Below are 21,801 nucleotides of genomic sequence, written 5' to 3' on the forward strand. Positions count from 1 at the left end.
GCCCGCGGATTCGAACGCATATACAAACACAGTCCGCTGACGTGGCCAACAGAGCTGCAGGGAGGGAGTTCATGGGTGCCGTGTCACAACTGCTAGCCAAACACGATACAAAGGTCAGGCGTGGCACGGACGGAGCCCATCGCAGCCAAGCAATAGTTGAGAGATTCAATAGGACTTTGGCTGAGCGCTTATTCGGACATCAGTATGCGAGGGAGATGGCCACCCCGGGGAAAAGATCGACTGAATGGGTCGTGAGGTTACCCAAGGTGGTGTCGGCAATCAACCATGAAGTCACCCGGCTCACTGATAAGAAACCGGCAGACGCTATCAAACTAAAATCAATAGTTGCAGAGTCGGCTGCTCCATTGCGTGGAAAAGAGAAACAGATACCAGATAGGGTCCTAGTTAGGTATCTATACCAGCCTGGGGAACACGAGGGTGATAGTCGTAAGCGAGCCACCGATCCTATATGGTCAGTCAAAACTTACAACATAGATAAAGTGGACATCAAAGCAGACGAGCCGAACTTGTACTACTTGAGGGATGGGCCAGGCAGAGGGTTTGCAAGAGCGGAATTATTGATCGTACCGTACGGCACAGTGTTACCTCCTATCAACACGGCATAGATGAACTTCAGCTATGTGGAGTTCGTATCCCGCTGGCGTCTGAAATTTTTATAGGTTGGGAAAGCAGTAGGGGTAATGGTAGCAAGAGCTAAGGGTCCGACCAAAGCCTTATTTCCCAAATAAGGCTTTGCAGAGGCCTTTGTTGGAACTGGTCCCGGACAATCATTCCCTCTACTACTCCGCACAAGACTTCTGTCGACGTTTGACTGGCTCTATGAGGCGCAGGTGTCAAACATGCATCAGTGTCCATCAAAGGTGGACATTCACGTTATTGACTGTGTGAATTTCATTTGGACGATTCTCTCACTGTGACCTCATTAGCATGTGTCCGCCAGAAAAGTTTCAAATTAGCCATTTGCAATCCTATTGTGGAATGATTTTCTTGCAATATAAAAACAAGTGTTCTTATAAAAATATCAGTTGTTACCTCACATAACTTCAAGTCAATCACAATAACTTTTGCCTTTGAGTATATATAAAATGAGATTGGAAATTTGGGTCTGTCAATTCTAAATACTTTTACGTGCGCTTCAACCTTTTCTGGTAATGTAAACACTATTACGAGACGTTGGCCTTTGTACTGAAATACAGCACTGTCTGCTGGCCGAAAATATATGATTTAGGTATGCAACTTTGTATAAACATTTGTTATTTTAATCCTTTTGAAAATCTAATCGGTATACTTTCACATTATCAGACAGCTGCAGGTAATTCAGTTGTCTCCCTTTGACTGTGTAGCAAAGCTTACCTCGCTGGTGGACAGCTGTCACAACAATATCTCCCTTTAACAGTTCGTACCAGTTCACTTAACTTGTGTTCTGCATAATCAAGACACAGTGGCGGCGTTCCTTCGCCTTGTTCCCAAAAGCATAAATGCCGCTTGGACAGAAGAAAGTTACCTGTATCTCTGCATGAGGGAGACGAACAGTATGTTTTTTGGTGATATATTCACGAGAACAACTTTATCTAGATGTTTCTAGTAATGTACGATATACTTTATCGATTGAAGTTGCATACGTTAGCTGTTTCACATGCGCACTACTTCTGTCGTGTTACGACTGATCTTGAGCAGCGTATGCGACTAACGGGGTCGGGGTGGTCAGACTCGCTGACTTTGGTGATGCATGTCATCGTATCCCAGTTGCGCAGATGGAAACAGCTAAAACACTATAATTCATATCTTGGTCTAACCATCAAATGGCACATCTATGGGTCATGTTTGATATGTGTACCAAGTTTGGTGAACCTAGCACGTATAGTTTGAAAGATCAGTTTCAGACAAGATGACATCCTCATAGCCACAGCCTAAGTCATGTTTCAATGGAAACAGCACATAGTAAAATTCATATCTGGGTCTAACCCCCAAAAGGCACATCTAGGGATCATGGCTGACGTGTGTACCAAGTTTGGTTAAGCCAACACGAATAGTTTAGGAGATATGCTTCGGACAAAGTGTGACGGACGGACGGAACTCGTTTCTATATCTCCCGTAACATCGTTCTTGCGGGGGATAATGAGAAGATTTTGTGTTTGTTTTAGTCTTAAATTATATATCAGGATGTTTTTATATACCAAAGTGAACTTGTCTATGAAGTGTGCGAAAACTTTCCAAGGAGTGTGCTAAAATATATCAGTCGAGCAGGGTTACGATATGTGAAAACATTAACAACTTGTATTCATACTATGATGCTGTTTAACATTTCAAAAGTTCAGCACATTTCAAAATGTTACAGTGCACCCTGGTTAAAACGCTAACCTGGTTAGAATTTTCCAGACCGGACTTTTATACATACTGTATGTAATAGGCCTACATCAAAATAGTTTCAACAAACCCAGGGCCCTGGTCCGTGATAGGAGCCTGTAGTGAACAGGCAATTTCAGGCACATTGTGGGCCTGCTGCTAGAGACACACAGTTTGACCTCTACAAATAAATAATCAGATTTTTAAAAAAGACTTTGAGGACTTTCACTCAGCACCAAACACTATCTGGAACTGCCCGGGCAGAATACAACACAAAGCCCTGATGCTAGCCACCTGTGCAGTAACAGCCACATCACTAGAACTAGAGAAGAAACAGGAGAACTTATATTGGTGGTTGGATGGTTGTTGTTTAACGCTGCACTCAGCAGTATTCCAGCTATATGAGCAATCGGCGGCGGCGGTCGGTATATCAGCGAGCCTGACCACCCGATCCGTTCGTCGCTTCTAACGACAAACATTGGTAACCGAAGACCAGTTCTTACCCGGATGAACTTGCATTAACAATGAGAAGAGAGCAGGTATTATTAACGTTTTTTGGACAAACAGCAAACCCTTTGGTGAAAAGATATGGCAAGACAAAACTTCCGAGATGCCTTAGCTTGGAAAAATATTCCTCTGAGATATCTGTTCATGAACAGTGCATATCATCTGCAGTCACATTTCAGATAACATTACCACATATGTATCTAAACATGTTCATATTCTATAAACAGGGCAAAATATCCATTAGACACCATGGGGATATTCGCAACAAAATATAGCTGAACATAAAACATGCAAGTGAGGCTCCCTCATGAGTGGAATACGGCCAGAAAATAGCCATTGACCTGATAAAGCTCCAGTCAGAAACTGTCCCATTACTGCCCTGAAACGTCCGGACCACAACATCTGATCTAGAATTATCAGTGTACCGAAACAACACTAAACATGTATTAGCCTGCCACTGAAGTTGCTGCAGAGTAGTCGGAATCACAACTTCGAAATTGCCTCAACGACCAGTAATATCTCATATCTATGTGAACAATTATGCTAAAGGCTGATGACAATGGTGTGTTATCTCCTGTGTGGCTCCCCTTGGAACACCACAAAGTATACAACATGCGTAAGTCTTCTGGAAAGATGAGACAAATTTCAGACATATATATCTGAACATGTATAACAAGAAGCTACACCAGTGACTTCGTTAAATCTTTGGCCAATGTTCACAACTAGAATAAACTGACCGAATTACATCCATATTTTTGCAATGAAATATACTGTTGACATGCAATTTTTTTATTAAAACGTTGCACATTTCTACAATCAATCGATAAGATAACACAAGTGATATGATTCTTTCCAATGTACAGTAATTCGTATGTTTATTTCAAAACATACACACATACACAAATGATCCTTTACATAACCAATACGTAAAAAATACGTACACATATTCAACATTTTGAAGAAAACATCTATTGAGATGACCCCTTCCCCGAGCGAGTGCTCAGGTGACAATTTCACCTGTCGATACCGTGCATGCTGATGACGTAACACAGGCAATTAATGTTTGTATGAAATAACGTCCCACTACCCGTTATTTTTCTAAGTTTTTGGTATTTGCATCAGTAAAAACACATTTTAGGGCATGTCTCAAAATTTATTCCCTCGGTCCACATTAGGTAGATGTTTCTTAAAGTGATAATTGTTATTTATGTAACTGTAATAACTCTGAATTTTAAATATAAGTCAAAAAGCATTTTTCTAGCATTTCCGACAGTACTTTAGCTTTAAGGGATTTACATATGAGTCGAAAATACGACCCAAGAACTTGATGGGGCTGCTAACTCTAAGTCTTTATGCGGTTTATATTTTCTGCAGAAATGTATACAATTAGTTTTTGTTTTGAAAACTTAAACCCGTTTTCAAGTGACCATTTTTAATTTTTATTGAGACAGAGTTGTAACTACCTCTCTATTGTATCATAATTTTACCTCTACAAGAACCATTAAAATCACCCACACATAGAGATCTATCTACTGAATCAGTTAAAACTTTTGAAAGGCTTTTGATTTCACTACGAAATAAAGTCACAGACAAAATACTGCCTCGTGGAACAGCCTTATCCTGGTTACAATGATCAGACAGGGTTGTCCCCACTAGGACTTTAAAACTGTGGCAAACTTTAAAAAGAGGCAAACGGCCTCTCAAACCAAAACAATGTAAATCCTTCAAAATGCCATGATTCCAGGTTATCTCATAAGCTTTCTCAAGATCAAAGAAAATTGATACCGAATGTTGATTAGTTCTTATTGCATTTTTAACAAAGGATTCCAGTCCTACCAGATGATCAACAGTACTTTGATATTTTCTCCCGGAAACCACATTGTATTATTTGTCATTAGTTTCGAGGTACCATATTAGTCTATTGTTTCCCATTCGTTCTATGTTTTTTTACTGACACAGCTGTAGAGATATGGGTCTCTAATTAGATGGATCGGTATGATCCCAGCCAGGCCTTCAAATTGGTATAGGGACTACAATGGCATTATGCCATGAAATTGGCAAATTCCTTGTATCATGTCAATATATTTAGCAGCGTTTCCAGACATGATTCGGGCAAATGTTTCAGGAGCTGATAGTGGATATCATCATCCCCTGTTGCTGTATTATGAGCTTGCTCAAGGGCGGTATTTAGTTTTAAATTGGAATCCATGCAAAAATAGAAGTACCCCACTTCTCTGCCTCCGAAGAAGTTTCACACTCATCTATCTCCTAGCAAGGTAATAACTACCATATTGAATAAGTGTATTGAGGTGAATGGAGATTATATTGAAAAATAAAGTTAAATACATTCTGCAACTTGGTGTCATATTGAAGGTGCAAAACGCCTCTCGCATGTCTCTTGAACACATATTGCTGAAGGTTTAAAATCCTGTATGTATCTGTAAGTTATTCTTCAGTCCTCCACAATTCCATTGCATTATAGTGGACAACTTAGCCATATCAGAGAGACAATGTGTTGTCTTGGATGATGCCACCGGAATTTAGTGTCGTGTGCAGACACATCAACATATTTGCAAATGGCTTGATCACCACTACGGAGACAGGTTATATTTTTAACTTCTCCACAATTTCCGGAGAAGGCCTTTGAAATGGCAAATGGGTTGAGTGGAAGAAAATCTGTAGCTTCAATTACCAGATCTAAATCTTCTAAACGTCTCAAGATGAACCAGATGGTGGAAGTGTCATGATGAAAGGAAAAAGATTCTGCACCCCTGCTACCCAGCCACCACGGAGTGTCAAGAAGGACAGTGTCAAATTACATTGGATATCCAAGATGATGATCACCAGGTTGGCCCATGAGTCACCGCCTTCTGGCATGGGACTCTAGATAACATACATAATATAATTTGAAATACAAACATTCATTGTCAAAGATGCACACTAATGTACATAATTTTCAAAAGAATGTCGTGCATGCACAGGACATGGCATGACCAGCCGATTGACTCCTAACAAAACGTCCAAGGTTAGTTTGGTTCATCCCATCCCATTCTGAATGCTGTTCAGTGCCAAGTTTGTTGAGAGTGCTCGGTGGTTGTTAACATCGACATGTTCGACAGGTGGCAAGTCTGGACTGACTGTTGGCCATAGTAAGTTAGTAATGTGTACTGTTGGAAGTACTCAGTAACAATATGAGCCCTCTTGCTCTGTGTCGTCATCCTGAAACTCTAAATGACGTCCATATCGGCGCGCAGATGGCATGTTGCCACGGCAGTACAACAGAATAATATGTAAACGTGTTCTGTCAGTCACAGTGATCACATCCCACACCATTATTCAGCCACCCCCCAAAACGACCTTTCTGTCCAACGTTAACAGCATGGAAACTGTCAAAACTGCCTTTCTACGCCACACTGTTTTGCCGGTTAAAGGTCACATGCAACGTAAAACACAACTTTGCAGATTCTGATAGCTTTCGGTATGGACATACCGAAACAAATCATCAAAAATGCAAATTCAACTTATAAAGTTGAAAAATAACGCAATGAAAAAAAACGCGCGAAATCGGAGTTCAAACGTTTCACTAATTTTCCCCAGACTTTTCTGGGGAAAACGGGTTTCAACGGCTGGGCTGCGCTCATAGCACGTGCGCAAGTAAATAGGTTCGCGCAGCTTGGAAGCGGGTTGTCGAGTGAATACTCGGTGAAGGCTTTGGTGTGAGCTATTTTTCTAATGTTTTGTTGATATCTCACAGGCGCGAGCTTTTTATATGTTATGACAGTAAATAAACTGTTTATATAATTTCATTTGTCTATTTCACCACACGTTCTTCTTACCGAGACACTTTCTCAGTTCGATACTTAAGCAATGTCATTATTTAGCGTTGATAGAATTTCTAACTGTGATATAGATATGTCGTTGTCACAGACAAATCTCAATGTCTTGTTTTATTGACACCTGTGTTTCTGCCTCCCTGTCTGCTAATGACAATATTCAATACACAGCTGCTATCACTGACCACATGCAATTTGAACTTAACACCAATCAGGCTATACACCATAAACAAAATGCATTGATTTATGGCCCGAGTTCGGTCTCTGTCACATTATGTAATTACACAGACATGCAGGTGTGATACTTGAACACATGACATGTTATGATGTCTGTTGATTGCAAAATGTTACACACAAAAAATGAGCATGTCTTTACAAAACCCAACATCTCTCTCTCTAAATATATACACACAATTAGCCGTGAAGGCATCTGCAAATGAACCAGCCGTTACACTTGAGTGCACACCCACCCGCTCTGACTGGGTTTGGTATCCCGGCTGCTTCGTTTCTTGGGAAGTAAACCGAAGTACACAATTTTGCACTTTCGATTGGCGATTGTACGCTTATAATTTTGTGTATATATTTTTTCGTAAGTCATGACTAAGTGATAATTGTGTTTTAATTATGTTTGATTTTTTGGTTTCATGTGACCTTTAAGGAATTCCAAAGTTCACCTTGATTCAGTGCGGCAGCTCTTGACACCAGTCTTGCAGTAATGACAGCGTTTCCAGACATGATTCGGGCAAATGTTTCAGGAGCTGATAGTGGATATCATCATCCCCTGTTGCTGTATTATGAGCTTGCTCAAGTGCGGTATTTAGCTCATGAAATAAAAAGAATTCATTATAGTCTTCATCATTATGCGAATTAAAATATATTCTTTTCATCTCGTGTTGTTTCTGATATTGTTGAAATTCAGGGACGTAATTTGACAAGGAAGAATGTTTGGCGAGAGTTTCACCAGGTTTACTGGCAATGCCAGCCTTCTCTGTCAATAAACTGTCACCATCCTTCAGATGGTGAACAGGAAATTTCGAACCTTTGCCCTCTATGCCTTGTATCATGTTCGGCACCTTTGAAATTGGTGTGCGGGAATTGATCTTGGAAACATAAATTCTCCAAGACTAACTCTTATTCTGTGTAAATGTGCGTTGAGCCTTGGTATTTAAAAATTCAACTTTATTCAAATCATATGGGGAATTCTGTAGAAAATCCCGAGGATTTCATGGGGTATGCACGCAAAACTGCCTGTTGAGGTTTACTCGGTAAAAGGAGAACCTGGCGAGACATTGGAGTGACGTCACTGAAGGTTTATATATAATGACCAAGCAGCCCTGGTGAAGTTCCTTCTTGATAGAGGTGGATCATCACCAGGGTTGATCATTTTGAGAATGGTAGGGAAGTGATCCCACATAGGTCATCAGGGACCATCCATTCAAATTCATTATGCAAGTTGGAATTGGTGAGTGTCACATCCAGGAAAGACCATATTCCAGTAGCTGCATGTAGATAAATGGTTGAATCATCGTTAAATATACTAACTGAAATACATTCTTCCAGGATCTTACCTTCAGTATTAGTATATGCACTTCCCTAAAGCCCGTTGTGTCTGTTCAGATCGCCCATGAAGAAACATGGCGTTGGGAGCTGATCATACAGATTTTGCAGATCTGACAGCTGGATATTAGAAGATGGAGGGACATAAAAGCTGCACAGAGTCAATGCAATGTGCAGAGTCAGACGAACAGCTACAGTTTGGAGATTGGTATTTAGAGGGACAACGCTCTGTATGATGCCCTGTACTTAAATAGAAGCATCTCCGGTTGCTTTATATTATCTCCTGGAGGAGAGAATCGCTGTACTGTCGTAAGTTGACTCAGTCTGTATTTGAGATATGAAGGCGTTTCAATGAGTTTTGCAGCTTGGGCATTTGTGCTCACACAAACAAAGTCAACTCGTGGGAGGTGTGACACTAGCCATAACATCAGGTTGCCACGTGTCATAACAAGTTCCAGACAGAACAATAAGTTAGAAATGATGGCTTCATTCACCTAAGGGTGGTCACAATCATGGGTGCTCTCAAACATGAACAACATGCAAGAACATGAAGTCCATGATTGCATGACGGACACTCCTGACTATTTCACAGTTTTCCGTTGGTCTCTATAGTTTAAAAGGGGAAGTAAGTCAGAGACGATGACCCAAGGTCAGGCAGGTTTTCAGATGCCACCAAACCAGAAACCATAGCCGCCATAAAAAAGAAGGATTTTGTCTGTCCCACAAATAAAAGCATCTGAACTTTCTAAGGAATTCGAAATATCAGTTGGAACTGTTAAAACCAATATTCATGACCGCCTTGGTATGTCCAAGGTATCTGCAAGATGGGTACCTAGAAACCTCAGAGATCAAGATCGCCATCAAAGGATTGAAAGTTGTCGAGAGCTCCTGGATCTCTATACTGCTTATGAAGCCGGATTTCTTTCTCGTCCAGTGGCAGGTGATGAAACATGCATCCACCACTAGGACCCAGAAACTAAATTGGAATCCATGCAAAAAATAGAAGTACCCCACTTCTCTGCTTCCGAAGAAGTTTCACACTCAACTATCTGCTAGCAAGGTAATAACTACCATATTGAATAAGTGTATTGAGGTGAATGGAGATTATATTGAAAAATAACGTGAAAAACATTCTGCAACTTGGTGTCATATTGAAGTTGCAAAATATATTGAACGCCTCTCGCATGTCTCTTGAACACATAATGTTGAAGGTTTAACATCCTGTATGTATCTGTAAGTTATTCTTCAGTCCTCCACAATTCCACTGCATTATAGTGGACAACTTAGCCATGGTGGCTCAATTGGCGATCGTTCACGAGAATGGAAGAGGAACTAAACCTCCACCTGTCCTGTGAGGACACAGTTACCTTCATATCTAGAGGTCCAAATGCGTTCTATGTCGGAACCTGAGAAGATGAAGGTTGTTTGTCTCTATTTAATTTCCGTCCTTTTTTCTCTTTTGAATTATCAGTGACTCGTTTAGAAGCAGAGGTTTTAGATTGTTTCCCATTGTGAATTTCTGTTTGAGAAGCAAACGTAGATTGTGTTACTTTGGAAGTAATCTGAAGGGCCAAAGATGAAGAAATAGACTTTGCTGAATTTACCCATGTCAAGCCAGTTTAATATGAAATGGAGGATGTTGCTACAGAGCGAGTGATTGCATCAGAGTGGATCAGGTTTTATGTAGTTGAAGTCTGATATGTCATCATTTGTTTGGCATGTAAGTATGAACTGTTGTTTTCACATTTCAGTTTCATTATTCGCCCCACCAGATGAAGCGGAATGAGTGCCATTACACATATCACACTTATGGTCTTTCTCACAGTAGGGACCCTCATGGCGATCACCACAACGACGGCATACCGCAGAGCTTGACAGGATTGCGATCCATGGCCGAAATGTTGACATTTATAGCAACTGAGTGGGTTTGGAACATACACATCCACTCCGATGTTAAAATAACATGCTTTTGACTTTGGACCAGAGGAAAAGTCAAAATCAGTAGATACATCGTTTTCACGATGATTCCCTCTTTCTTAATCGTGAAACGTTTCACTGCTGAAACATATTGGTATTCCAGCTCTGAAGCAATGTCCTCCGACGATATATCAGAGAGACAATGTGTTGTCTTGGATTATGCCACCGGAATTTAGTGTCGTGTGCACACACATCAACATATTTGCAAATGGCTTGACCACAACTACGGAGACAGGTAATACTTTTAACTTCTCCACAATTTCCGGAGAAGGCCTTTGAAATGGCAAATGGGTTGAGTGGAAGAAAATCTGTAGCTTCAATTACCAGATCTAAATCTTCTAAACGTCTCAAGATGAACCAGATGGTGGAAGTGTCATGATGAAAGGAAAAAGATTCTGCATCCCTGCTACCCAGCCACCACGGAGTGTCAAGAAGGACAGTGTCAAATTACATTGGATATCCAAGATGATGATCACCAGGTTGGCCCATGAGTCACCGCCTTCTGGCATGGGACTCTAGATAACATACATAATATAATTTGAAATACAAACATTCATTGTCAAAGATGCACACTAATGTACATAATTTTCAAAAGAATGTCGTGCATGCACAGGACATGGCATGACCAGCCGATTGACTCCTAACAAAACGTCCAAGGTTAGTTTGGTTCATCCCATCCCATTCTGAATGCTGTTCAGTGCCAAGTTTGTTGAGAGTTCTCGGTGGTTGTTAACATCGACATGTTCGACAGGTGGCAAGTCTGGACTGACTGTTGGCCATAGTAAGTTAGTAATGTGTACTGTTGGAAGTACTCAGTAACAATATGAGCCCTCTTGCACTGTGTCGTCATCCTGAAACTCCAAATGACGTCCATATCGGCGCGCAGATGGCATGTTGCCACGGCAGTACAACAGAATAATATGTAAACGTGTTCTGTCAGTCACAGTGATCACATCCCACACCATTATTCAGCCACCCCCCAAAACGACCTTTCTGTCCAACGTTAACAGCATGGAAACTGTCAAAACTGCCTTTCTACGCCACACTGTTTTGCCGGTTAAGGAATTCAAAAGTTCACCTTGATTCAGTGCGGCAGCTCTTGACACCAGTCTTGCAGTAATATGTTGGTCCGTTGGTCATGGGATAACATGTACAGATCGGGTAGGTTCAATCTGTGTAGCCGATTACGAATCGTCTGTTCACTCACTGTAGCTTTGTGCACTGCGTCTCCAATTTGAGAGGCACTTTCACCACATGTTCAGAACACGGTTCTCTTCTGTGAAAGTTGTCGCCAAATTGACGTCTGTCGCCAACGTTTTTTCCTCTGTAGGTATTGTAATTGTAATCTGCTGATAACTGACTGTTGAACGTGAACAGCTTATGCCATAATGCTGTTTTGTTCCAACATCTTAATCGCACATAGTCATTAATGACGTTACACTATCAGCATGTCAAAAACATTGCAGTAATAACACGTTTCCGATATAACCATCGCCAAATTAACCTACTAATACGACGGAAATAGCGTATTGCGAGACTTACAGGCCCTATTTGCATTTGTCACATGATCTTGACTTGCAGTTGTTATAAACTTTATGAATTGAAGCCAACAATTGGTTATACCTACTTGGGTTGTCAGTCAAGACGTGATGAGGTAATTTTACGACGTCGTATTGGCCACAGTCGGTTTACACATGCCTATCTGTTGAAAACGGATGGGGATGCAACCCCCATGTGTGTCTCTTGCGATGAGGTTTTCACAATCAAGCATATTCTGCTTGACTGTGTGGACTTATCGTCTGCAAGGGTGTCCCATTATGATGCAACAAATCTGAAAGATCTGTTCTACCGCGTGAACGCTCATCTGATAGTGAACTACCTGAGGGAAATTGATTTGTATCATAAATTGTAACTGTGTAATGTGACTAACAAATTTAAATTTAGTGCTGTGACTTTTTCTGTTTTTAAATGACAATGTAATGAATATATGTTTTTGAAATAAAACTCAATTTGACTCTGTACTTACAATGTTTATTAATGCAGACGTGTTCTCGTCACTATATGGCTGGACTAATACCGATGTGACGTAAATCCCAACTCAACTCAACAATACAAGTCTGAACGTTGAAATGGCAACCCATTTTCACATTTATTAATTGTTTTATTGATATCTTAAACAAAATAGGGATATCACGAAATATTTCTCATTGACGGACTAAATATGCAATGACATAAGAAGGCAAATGTTGGCATATACACTGAAAGTGTATCAGTCTCTTTTTGGAAGAAAATCTCTTTCAGTTTTCAGTGAATCTCCAGTCACTGATATAAGTATCTTCGTCAAAGTTGCACACAGACACATCCTTAAACATATTTTATTGTTGGCGTTGTATACATCCATCCTTATATGTCACCTGAATACTCCACTAAAGATGACAAGGGGACAGGTATTCTTGAAAATAAGCTCGTATTATTAATTACGGAGAATCAAACAAGTTTGATTCAGCTACATTAATTCCGGAACGGCGAGTGAACATGATGTTTTTACTGTTGGTTATGATTATGGTTCTGATGGCTTTTCTAGTGATACTGTACAAAACAACTATGGCAGGCATATGTCTTGATTTATGCAAAGTTGTCAGTGGAAGAACGCCTGTTGACAACCTTATACCAAACTTCTATATCATCCACAGGAACTACTTTAGAAACGCATCACCAATAATATGCCATACGAATCGTGGAGGTTGGGATAACTGCAATTAAGTACTGCTTGCAATTGTTATCAAGCTTGTAACAAACAACAAGATCAATTTCGTGAAAAATCATTTCATGAAAACACAGACTGCATTCAAAAGGACATGGAGGTCAAATGGAAATTAACAAGAAGATAGGAAACAATGTCAGAAGCAGGTATGCACACCATTGGCATTATGACTGCTTCATATTGACGTCCGAAAGAGAAGAAGACCAGTCTCATCAGATCTTGGGGTATCTGTTGCATTGCACGTTGTAATCACGTTTCGAGTTGACTGGCTGGGGTCCCATTGCAATCCTCCTTCCAATTTTATGTGTTTAATGGGTGCTAAGTCTGGGGAAAATGGAGGAAAGTCTAGCGATAGTCTATCAAGTCAAAAAGTCCATAGAGTGCCTTGCTGTATGCACTCAGGCATTGTTGATGGGCAGCCGTATTGGGAATATCACTTAATCTGTTAACATGTAGAGGTGTTCTAGTATGCACACTGATGGCTCCCCAAACCATCACGCTACCGCCACCCCACCTAAAGGCTTATCTCACACAACAGATTGCATAACGTTCACCACGACGCCCACATTAAGCACAGTTTGGACATTTTAACTATATATTGTATATGTACGTACTTATCCTATCTCATGTCTTGTATTCTTTCTTCAATTCGACCTGTTGAGTGGAAACGAACTACCTCCTTATAAGGATGCCCGGGGTTGCTCCTGGGAAGCATGCAGCACGCTCCACTGGTGCGTGGACGTAAACTCACCGTCAACAGTTTTTCTGAATTGCCCAATACATCAGTACACAATCCAAATGAAGCACAATACCTCAACGTCAAACTCAACGTCCTAATAGAGTGAGTGCTGACCCTGGCTGGGTTAGGGATGTCATTGCAGTTGGTGGAGGTTACATCCTATATTGACACTATGCTTGGTAATAGACCGATCCAGTCCCGGCCGATAAGCCCCGCCCACTTCGTTTTTGACGTTAGGGGGGACAACCACTGACAAATCACAATGGCGTCACCGCCGGCGAAACGTTACGTGATTGCGAACGTTGTTGATGAATTCTGCTTGTGATACTTTGGTATCCGTCGTTTGTGAATGTTATTTAAAGAGGCAAGTTATACGTATGTGATTTTTATTATATTATAGCTGGCAGATTGCAACTGGCGAGTGAAAATGAGTTACATGCCCGATAAAAAATCGTCTCGACTAGCTGCTGAGACTGTAGGAAGCGTAATTTCTTTCGAATCAATTAATCTATCTGGCAATTCACCTCTGTCACAGATATTAGCAGGGGAAGGGTAACTGAAATTTTGTTTTTTTTGAGTTTATAATTTTATAAAACTCGTGAACACAACCACATGTTCATGTTGCAGATCGTTTTGGTATCTATAAATAGATTATCAACACTGCGCGTGGCGCCTTTAGTTATCCGTTGGCGTTGTTCAAATTTAGTTCAATAATCTGAAAACATGGGTTTCTATCTTTTAATGAATTAAGAGAATGGTAAATAAAAAGCAGAAAATATTTCCCGTGTACTACTTCATGCACTTTATTTGTCTGTATATAATTTATGTAAACAAATCAATCACATTTGGAAATCTGGAAAAGTAATTGGGCTTGTAAACAGTATGTTTCCATGGATGTATCTAGATCTGGACATACCCAGAAGCAAATATTCAACAGCTGATCTGCAGCAATTCTCAGTAAAGTTTCTCTCTTCAAAATCTGTACACCATGATAAACTGACACTGAATATAAGGAAATCATTTTTTTAATCATTTCCATTTTACTTTTCTATATGTACTTTGTTGTTGAATCCTAATTTACATACAAACTTCCACAATACTGGACTTCATGAATTGCCAGCGTTTATGTACAGGTATGTCACAGTACCAGAACACAAAAAAGATCAAAGGTACAGTCTGCACCTGTACACTAGCTGAGCCATCTTCCAGAAATAGGAAAGATGTGATGCAAAATCTTGGAACAGAAGATCCACAGTTATCCGAACAATTAACTAGCATTAAAATAGAATGTTACACAAAATACAAATGTAGATCTATTGTTTTTTCATCAGAGACGTTTAACTGCTAACTACTAGTGTAAATAAGGTGCAAAGAATATATCCTATGTTCAAAGCTTTTGTCAATACAATTACATATTGACATTATTGCTTCTTAATTAAACAATGATAATCTTTGTTTTATTAGATCTGAGACCATATCCCTAGAGGACATAACACTGATTTTGATCTATTTCCTTTTCTGAGATACTTACTGGTGTCATAAAAATTATAGTAAAGTTGATTCAAAATTTGTTAAAAGTCATAACAAAGGTTTAGGCAAACAGACATGAAAATGTCCTGAAGCATTCACCTCCTACAAACCAGTGTGCAATTTAATATGAAGCTCATTTTTCAAATAACCATCAACAAACCTTGAACAATTTGTCAAAATCCATCATCTTAATAAACACTAACTTTGGCTCAGTCTTCAAATATTGATAACCTCCTAAAAAACTGATGATTTATCAGAAGAATTACATCAAATATGGGTTAAATATATGTTTCAATATTTATTCCGTTACATGAAAAGTCAACTGAGATTTTTGTAAGTTATTCTGTTCCAGGGCCTAGATTTTCGAAGCTCTCTTAGCGCTAAGATAGTCGTAAGTTAATGTTCATACATGGCACTTCCGACTATCTTAGCGCTAAGAGTGCTTCGAAAATCTAGGCCCTGCAGGACTGGATAATGCATGACCAGGGTTTGACCAAAACGTAGCCTTTGCTTTTTCAAATTCTCTGGATGTTGAAATAACTTTAATGAGTTATGATACTAGCAATCACTTTCAGAATTATATTATTAGTAAATGTAGTATTTAAAAAAACAGGTGAAAGCAGGAGCCAAGAAACTAAGTTAATACCAAGTGATTGTCCTGCCATGATATGTATGGTGTTTGTTTGCCTAGTTCTGCCTTAAAATCATAAGAATCTGATATGTCAATCAATTAAATAATTATTTATTATTGATTAGATTATTATTAATGTTATTACCCTTCCACGTTTACTAAAAAAAGCAAGATTCTTAAAACATACCTTGCTATCATTTCCAGTGAATTAATCAAAATTACAGTTCAAGATATAATTTTTATGGATTAAACTTCTTTTTAATTTCTCTCACACCGTTTGAGACCATTCAGGTCCCTTCATCAGGTGAACTGGCAGTACTGGCAGTTGGGACTATGACGTCGTCACTATCATAGTCCTAACTGCCAGTACTGCCAGTTCACCTGATGAAGGGACCTGGAATGGTCTCGAAACGTTGTGAGAGAAATTAAAAAGAAGTTTAATCCATAAAAATATATCTTGGACATCAATGTACAACTTCTAAATGCCACTGAAAGACAAAATTACAGTTGTAATATTACTCCTAAAATGTACCAATATATGTGAATAATTTATGTGGTAACAAAACTTCAAATAATGTTCTCATAATTAAGATATACACTTTATTTCACTCCGTCCAATACTCCAGAAAGTCGATCACTATTCTTCTCACATAGTTTTCGTATTCGATCAACATGGAGGAAGGTAATTCAATTCAAAGTCCCATGCAACTCTTTATAAAAAAGCTGAAATATTTAAAGCATGGTTTTATAGGCACTCATATGAATGAAGTTTGATACTTGGATATTGCATGATAGGCAACTGCTGACACTGACAATATTTCCGTTTGAATAAAAATATTACTCCTCGAATATTTTGCTCTGTTAACAAGATACTGTAGGCCTTCAGATTGTGCTTATGAAACTTAAAACATCCTAAAATGTGTGACAAATTGAAGAATATCTAAGAGCGAAGGGGACAATATCCGCCACATTGTTCTTTCATGTAACAAGTTTTGCTATTTCGGTTGACCGTAACCGAAAAGGAGATTTGTTTACATTGTATCACGGCTTTCTCGCCTGTCTCATTTGAGCTTTATGGCGTACCAACTCAATGCCTAGTAGTGACTAAACACGTTAAGCAAAAACAATTTTGTAGTTACGAGAATTGTCCGTGTTTATAACACTTGCAAAGTCTTAAACTGCTATTTGTTGTCATCAATTGGTAATGATTTTGCATATGTGCAAAAGTGTGGAAATTCGTGCAAATTCTCATCAGCAGGCAGACGTAGGTTTCCTGAACGATGGTGCAGACATTTAACTGATCGTTAGGCCTATCGCGTTTCTTGATCCGCCTCCATTTTTGTTGTCTTGACCGTAATGGTTTGTTAAAGGTACACATCAAGTCGCAGCAATGTGTAATAAATATAGCGAGTGTAAATGGCATAATTCGAAGCACATCGCTTCGGAGGCATCGTTTGACCCCGGAAATAAGTCCGACAAATCCACACAGCGCGCCCGGCCTGCTGATTGGCCAAATTTGACGCATGCGCCAGTTTTGATTGACAGACTGGATCGGTCCATTGACACATGGAATTTCCTGAGGATAGCAATGATTAATGACGACATATTGACACATATGCAGTGTTAAGACACCCTTTTCCATGTGTAAAAATTAAAGAGGAAAAAACACACGCTCAAGTTTTCAACTATTAAAATATGGATCGTCTCTTTCTTTGTGGAATCAAATTTAACTTATCAGCAGTGAAACGTCTTCTGAAAACATGTAGAGGTGTTCTAGAATGCACACTGATGACTCCCCAAACCATCACACTACCGCCACCCCACCTATAGACCTATCTCACACAACAGGTCGCATAACGTTCACTACAACGTCTCCACACACAAACTTGGTATGGAAACGGGTCTCATCTGTGCAGAGGACTCCTTGCCACTGTCCATCCACTGTCATATGCTTTTAGTTCTATTTGTAGGTGACATAGTTTTCTTGAATGGTCTTGAATCTCATCAGGTGAATGTTTAAAGGGAAGGAAGTAGCCCAGAAACGTCATGTTGTAAATAATAAAGAAGTTGTATATCCATACCATACTTTGCTATGTTACAATCGAACATCGAATATCACTTTGGAAAAAAAAACCATGATCAATCTTTAAAACATAAAATCCTGTGTTGACAGCTGGTACAATAACTGCTTCATAAATTCTTTCAGTGTAACAATACCATTTACAATTTTAAAAAACGAGTATCCAGTGCAATACAACAGTGACATACAAATCCTTATGCCACACTTCCATTTAATTGGCCAAACTACACTAACAACATGAGTTTTGCATTATGACTTTGAAAGGAATATCCTTGCTTCTTATCACATTGACAAGAAAAAATTCTGCTTTGGTCACTTTAATTCATAGATTTTGAGATACATGTGTATCATGAAAGATGTCTTTGAAGTACCACCCACTCGAATTTACAGATTTGCTTTTAGGAGGAACCAACGAAAAGATTAACATACCCTTGTCAAGAGTTACTTCTCTGTCCTGGAGCCAGATAAGCTTCTCCCTATTCTCAAGGACTTCCTGTGGAAAAGGTTACACACCCCGTATATGTTAAAACATACATAACATATTTGCAACAAACTGCCGCAGCAATGCGGTCATTGTATCTTGTGCAGATAAAGGAGTTTTGAGAAGAAGATATATCTGCACTTATCTTTTCTCAAAACATTGTCAAAACTCCTGTGTCTAAACCACGTGACTATATATGTAGATACACGCAAAGGGTCAGTTTCTTGAACATGTATAATATATGTGTTATTTAAAGAGCGAGTACGTTATATTTACGTCATGATATCTTATAAATTTGTGTAATCAACCCACCGATCTTAAAATTACAAAAAGGTCCTCCTGGTTTTCAATTCTGTCCCGGAGCTTCATCATCAGTGTTCGACGATCACCCTGCCGATCACCCTGCTCATCCTCTGCAACACAGTCACAATACACCTGAACAGTGTACAGTAAAGTGTACGTTGCCAACCTGACAATCAGCATTCCCTTACAGGAAAGTGTTTGTGTCACTGTTAGCATTAACAATGATAAGGACACCACGTATTGATGCGAAGAAGGCATGCATACCAACTGATAATCCCTTCTTTAACGGCTCAGCCGTGAGGGTCCATCTGAGAACGTTTGACTGAAAATAAAAATGTCAATGTTCAAAGTTAGTTGTTGTTGTTGTTAGACATAGACAAATAACCAGTTCAGTGACGTGATAGATGTTGATAATAGATGATTTATATACATATTGGTGTCAGTGATAAGAATTTCCAAGTTCCAAGACAGTAGGTTGAATTATTGTTTGCAGTTTGAACGTATTGAATGAAGAGGTACATCCAATACTTGAAAAATGATTGTGTTTGGAACACACACACACACGGCACTACAAACGGTCCGCAAACACAATGCTGCTCATATGTGTTTTTGTTTCCACTTAGCAGTTAACCAACATGAGAAGCGTAAAATTGATATATTGATATATATTCCTCAAGCTGCAGGGTAGCTGCAGTAAAACAGGAAAGGATTCTAAAGAACACGTGGTCAGAGAACATAGCTCAGAAATGTATGTCATATAAGCCTTATGGATGCCCAATATATTCAACAGAGAGACTTAAAGGCAAACTTGCAAGAAAAGAACTTACAGCATCAAGATTTTGCATCAAATCCAATAACTTCAGTGCATCTACTTCCCAGAACTGGTACTCCATCTGCCTTTTCCACTTATCTGAACAGAAATGATACACGTTAATTGCACACTATTTCCTTATGCATTCAACCCTAAATACAATGAAAAATGAACTTTACAAAATCAGATTTCAAGAATTAGGAACCTGTTTAAAAGTCATACCATTGTGCAGACCACTGAGTTGTTTCTCCATCTCGTGTACTTCCTGAAAGATAAACATAACCGATGCACCTTCACATTCCCTTCTACCCACATATACAGTATCAACACATCCGGATGTCGGTGCTTTGAACAGTTGAGTCCTATGGTTTAAGAATGGCACACTATGCGCTTGATAGTCACGGAACTACAAATTCAAAAGTCAAATTAATGAACTCTATCACGATCTCAAATACTCACAGTCAGAAACCATGCGTGCAACATGGAAAAATTACAATATATCTGAAAGAATTACCTTCTCTGAAGTCTGTAACCGCATCTTCAGTTCTTCCACACTGGCAGGATCTTTTTTGAAATAAAATTGTTTTGAATGGGATATATTGAACATGGTGAATACAGAATACATAATCTACTGAGAACGAAACAAGAAATGCAAACCCTATCTAACTGTAATATCACGGGTGGTTTTAACGTTTATTGATTGTCTTACATTATATTACTACTTCATATACACCCGTGAAGGGCCGGGTTAGAATACTGATCTTCAGTAACCCATGCCTGTCGTAAGAGGCGTCTAACGGGATCCCTGATTTGGTTGACACATGCCATCGGTTCCCAATTGCGCAGATCGATGCTCATGCTGTTGATCAGTGGATTGTCTGGTCCAGACTCGATTATTTACAGACCGCCGCCATATAGCTTGAATATTACTGACAGCGGCATAAAACTAAATTCACTCACTGACTCATAATATGTTACAACCATAGTTCTTTTGGTTGTATAATCTTATACACACTCCACACGTTTCTTTGCAGGCTTACTGTTTACGCTTCTTCACCTGCATTGTTTGTGTTTACATTTCACTCGTTATATCACGAATTGAGGACAACATGTTGGTGAGACAGGAAGATCAAGTCCGAGGTTATTTCCAAAGAGGATGAAGCCAGGATCTTGACCTATGTTCAGAAGACTGGGAAATACACCATCTACTCCGTACCCACTGTCCTGGGTGGGTGTGTAATTGGACGTGTAATCTATCTCATCAGGGAAAGAGTTACGTTCACAACACTTCAGCGTTCCAAAGAAGATCCCACAGTGAGAGGATTACTTCAGGACTGGGACAAGTCGTTTCTCATGGACAGGATCTTGTTCAGGCGAATAAACAACGCCGAAGGTATTGAACATCAGCAACTTCTACCAAGGAACATGATACAGGAAATACTTCAGTCTCTCCATGGCACCACTCAGAGATGCGACAAAACTCTCCATAAAGGGTCAGTTTCTTGAACATGTATAATATATGTGTTATTTAAAGAGCGAGTACGTTATATTTACGTCATGATATCTTATAAATTTGTGTAATCAACCCACCGATCTTAAAATTACAAAAAGGTCCTCCTGGTTTTCAATTCTGTCCCGGAGCTTCATCATCAGTGTTCGACGATCACCCTGCCGATCACCCTGCTCATCCTCTGCAACACAGTCACAATACACCTGAACAGTGTACAGTAAAGTGTACGTTGCCAACCTGACAATCAGCATTCCCTTACAGGAAAGTGTTTGTGTCACTGTTAGCATTAACAATGATAAGGACACCACGTATTGATGCGAAGAAGGCATGCATACCAACTGATAATCCTTCTTTAACGGCTCAGCCGTGAGGGTCCATCTGAGAACGTTTGACTGAAAATAAAAATGTCAATGTTCAAAGTTAGTTGTTGTTGTTGTTAGACATAGACAAATAACCAGTTCAGTGACGTGATAGATGTTGATAATAGATGATTTATATACATATTGGTGTCAGTGATAAGAATTTCCAAAGTTCCAAGACAGTAGGTTGAATTATTGTTTGCAGTTTGAACGTATTGAATGAAGAGGTACATCAATACTTGAAAATGATTGTGTTTGGAACACACACACACACACGGCACTACAAACGGTCCGCAAACACAATGCTGCTCATATGTGTTTTTTGTTTCCACTTAGCAGTTAACCAACATGA

General features: G+C 39.4%; 1 protein-coding gene across 2 annotated transcripts in view; it reads right to left on the bottom strand.

Annotated features, from left to right (window-relative positions):
* The window catches only part of LOC124273278, a 97,621-nt gene extending 77,338 nt beyond the window's left edge, over positions 1 to 20,283 (bottom strand). Inside the window, exons 1-6 of one of the 2 annotated variants that reach the window (XM_046708510.1) lie at positions 20,095 to 20,283; positions 19,803 to 19,845; positions 19,597 to 19,679; positions 19,034 to 19,091; positions 18,779 to 18,879; positions 18,415 to 18,478 (exon numbers count right to left, since the gene is read on the bottom strand). In XM_046708510.1, the coding sequence (XP_046564466.1) occupies positions 18,415 to 18,478; positions 18,779 to 18,879; positions 19,034 to 19,091; positions 19,597 to 19,679; positions 19,803 to 19,845; positions 20,095 to 20,205 (460 nt within the window). In that variant the 5' untranslated portion in view covers positions 20,206 to 20,283. The remainder of the gene's footprint in view (positions 1 to 18,414; positions 18,479 to 18,778; positions 18,880 to 19,033; positions 19,092 to 19,596; positions 19,680 to 19,802; positions 19,846 to 20,094) is intronic. The other variant, XM_046708509.1, reaches the window with a different exon arrangement.
* Between the last annotated feature and the right edge of the window lie 1,518 nt (positions 20,284 to 21,801).

Source organism: Haliotis rubra, unplaced genomic scaffold (assembly GCF_003918875.1).
Source record: "Haliotis rubra isolate DU_JTF1 unplaced genomic scaffold, ASM391887v1 Scf179, whole genome shotgun sequence".
NCBI classification, from domain to species: Eukaryota; Metazoa; Mollusca; class Gastropoda; order Lepetellida; family Haliotidae; genus Haliotis; species Haliotis rubra.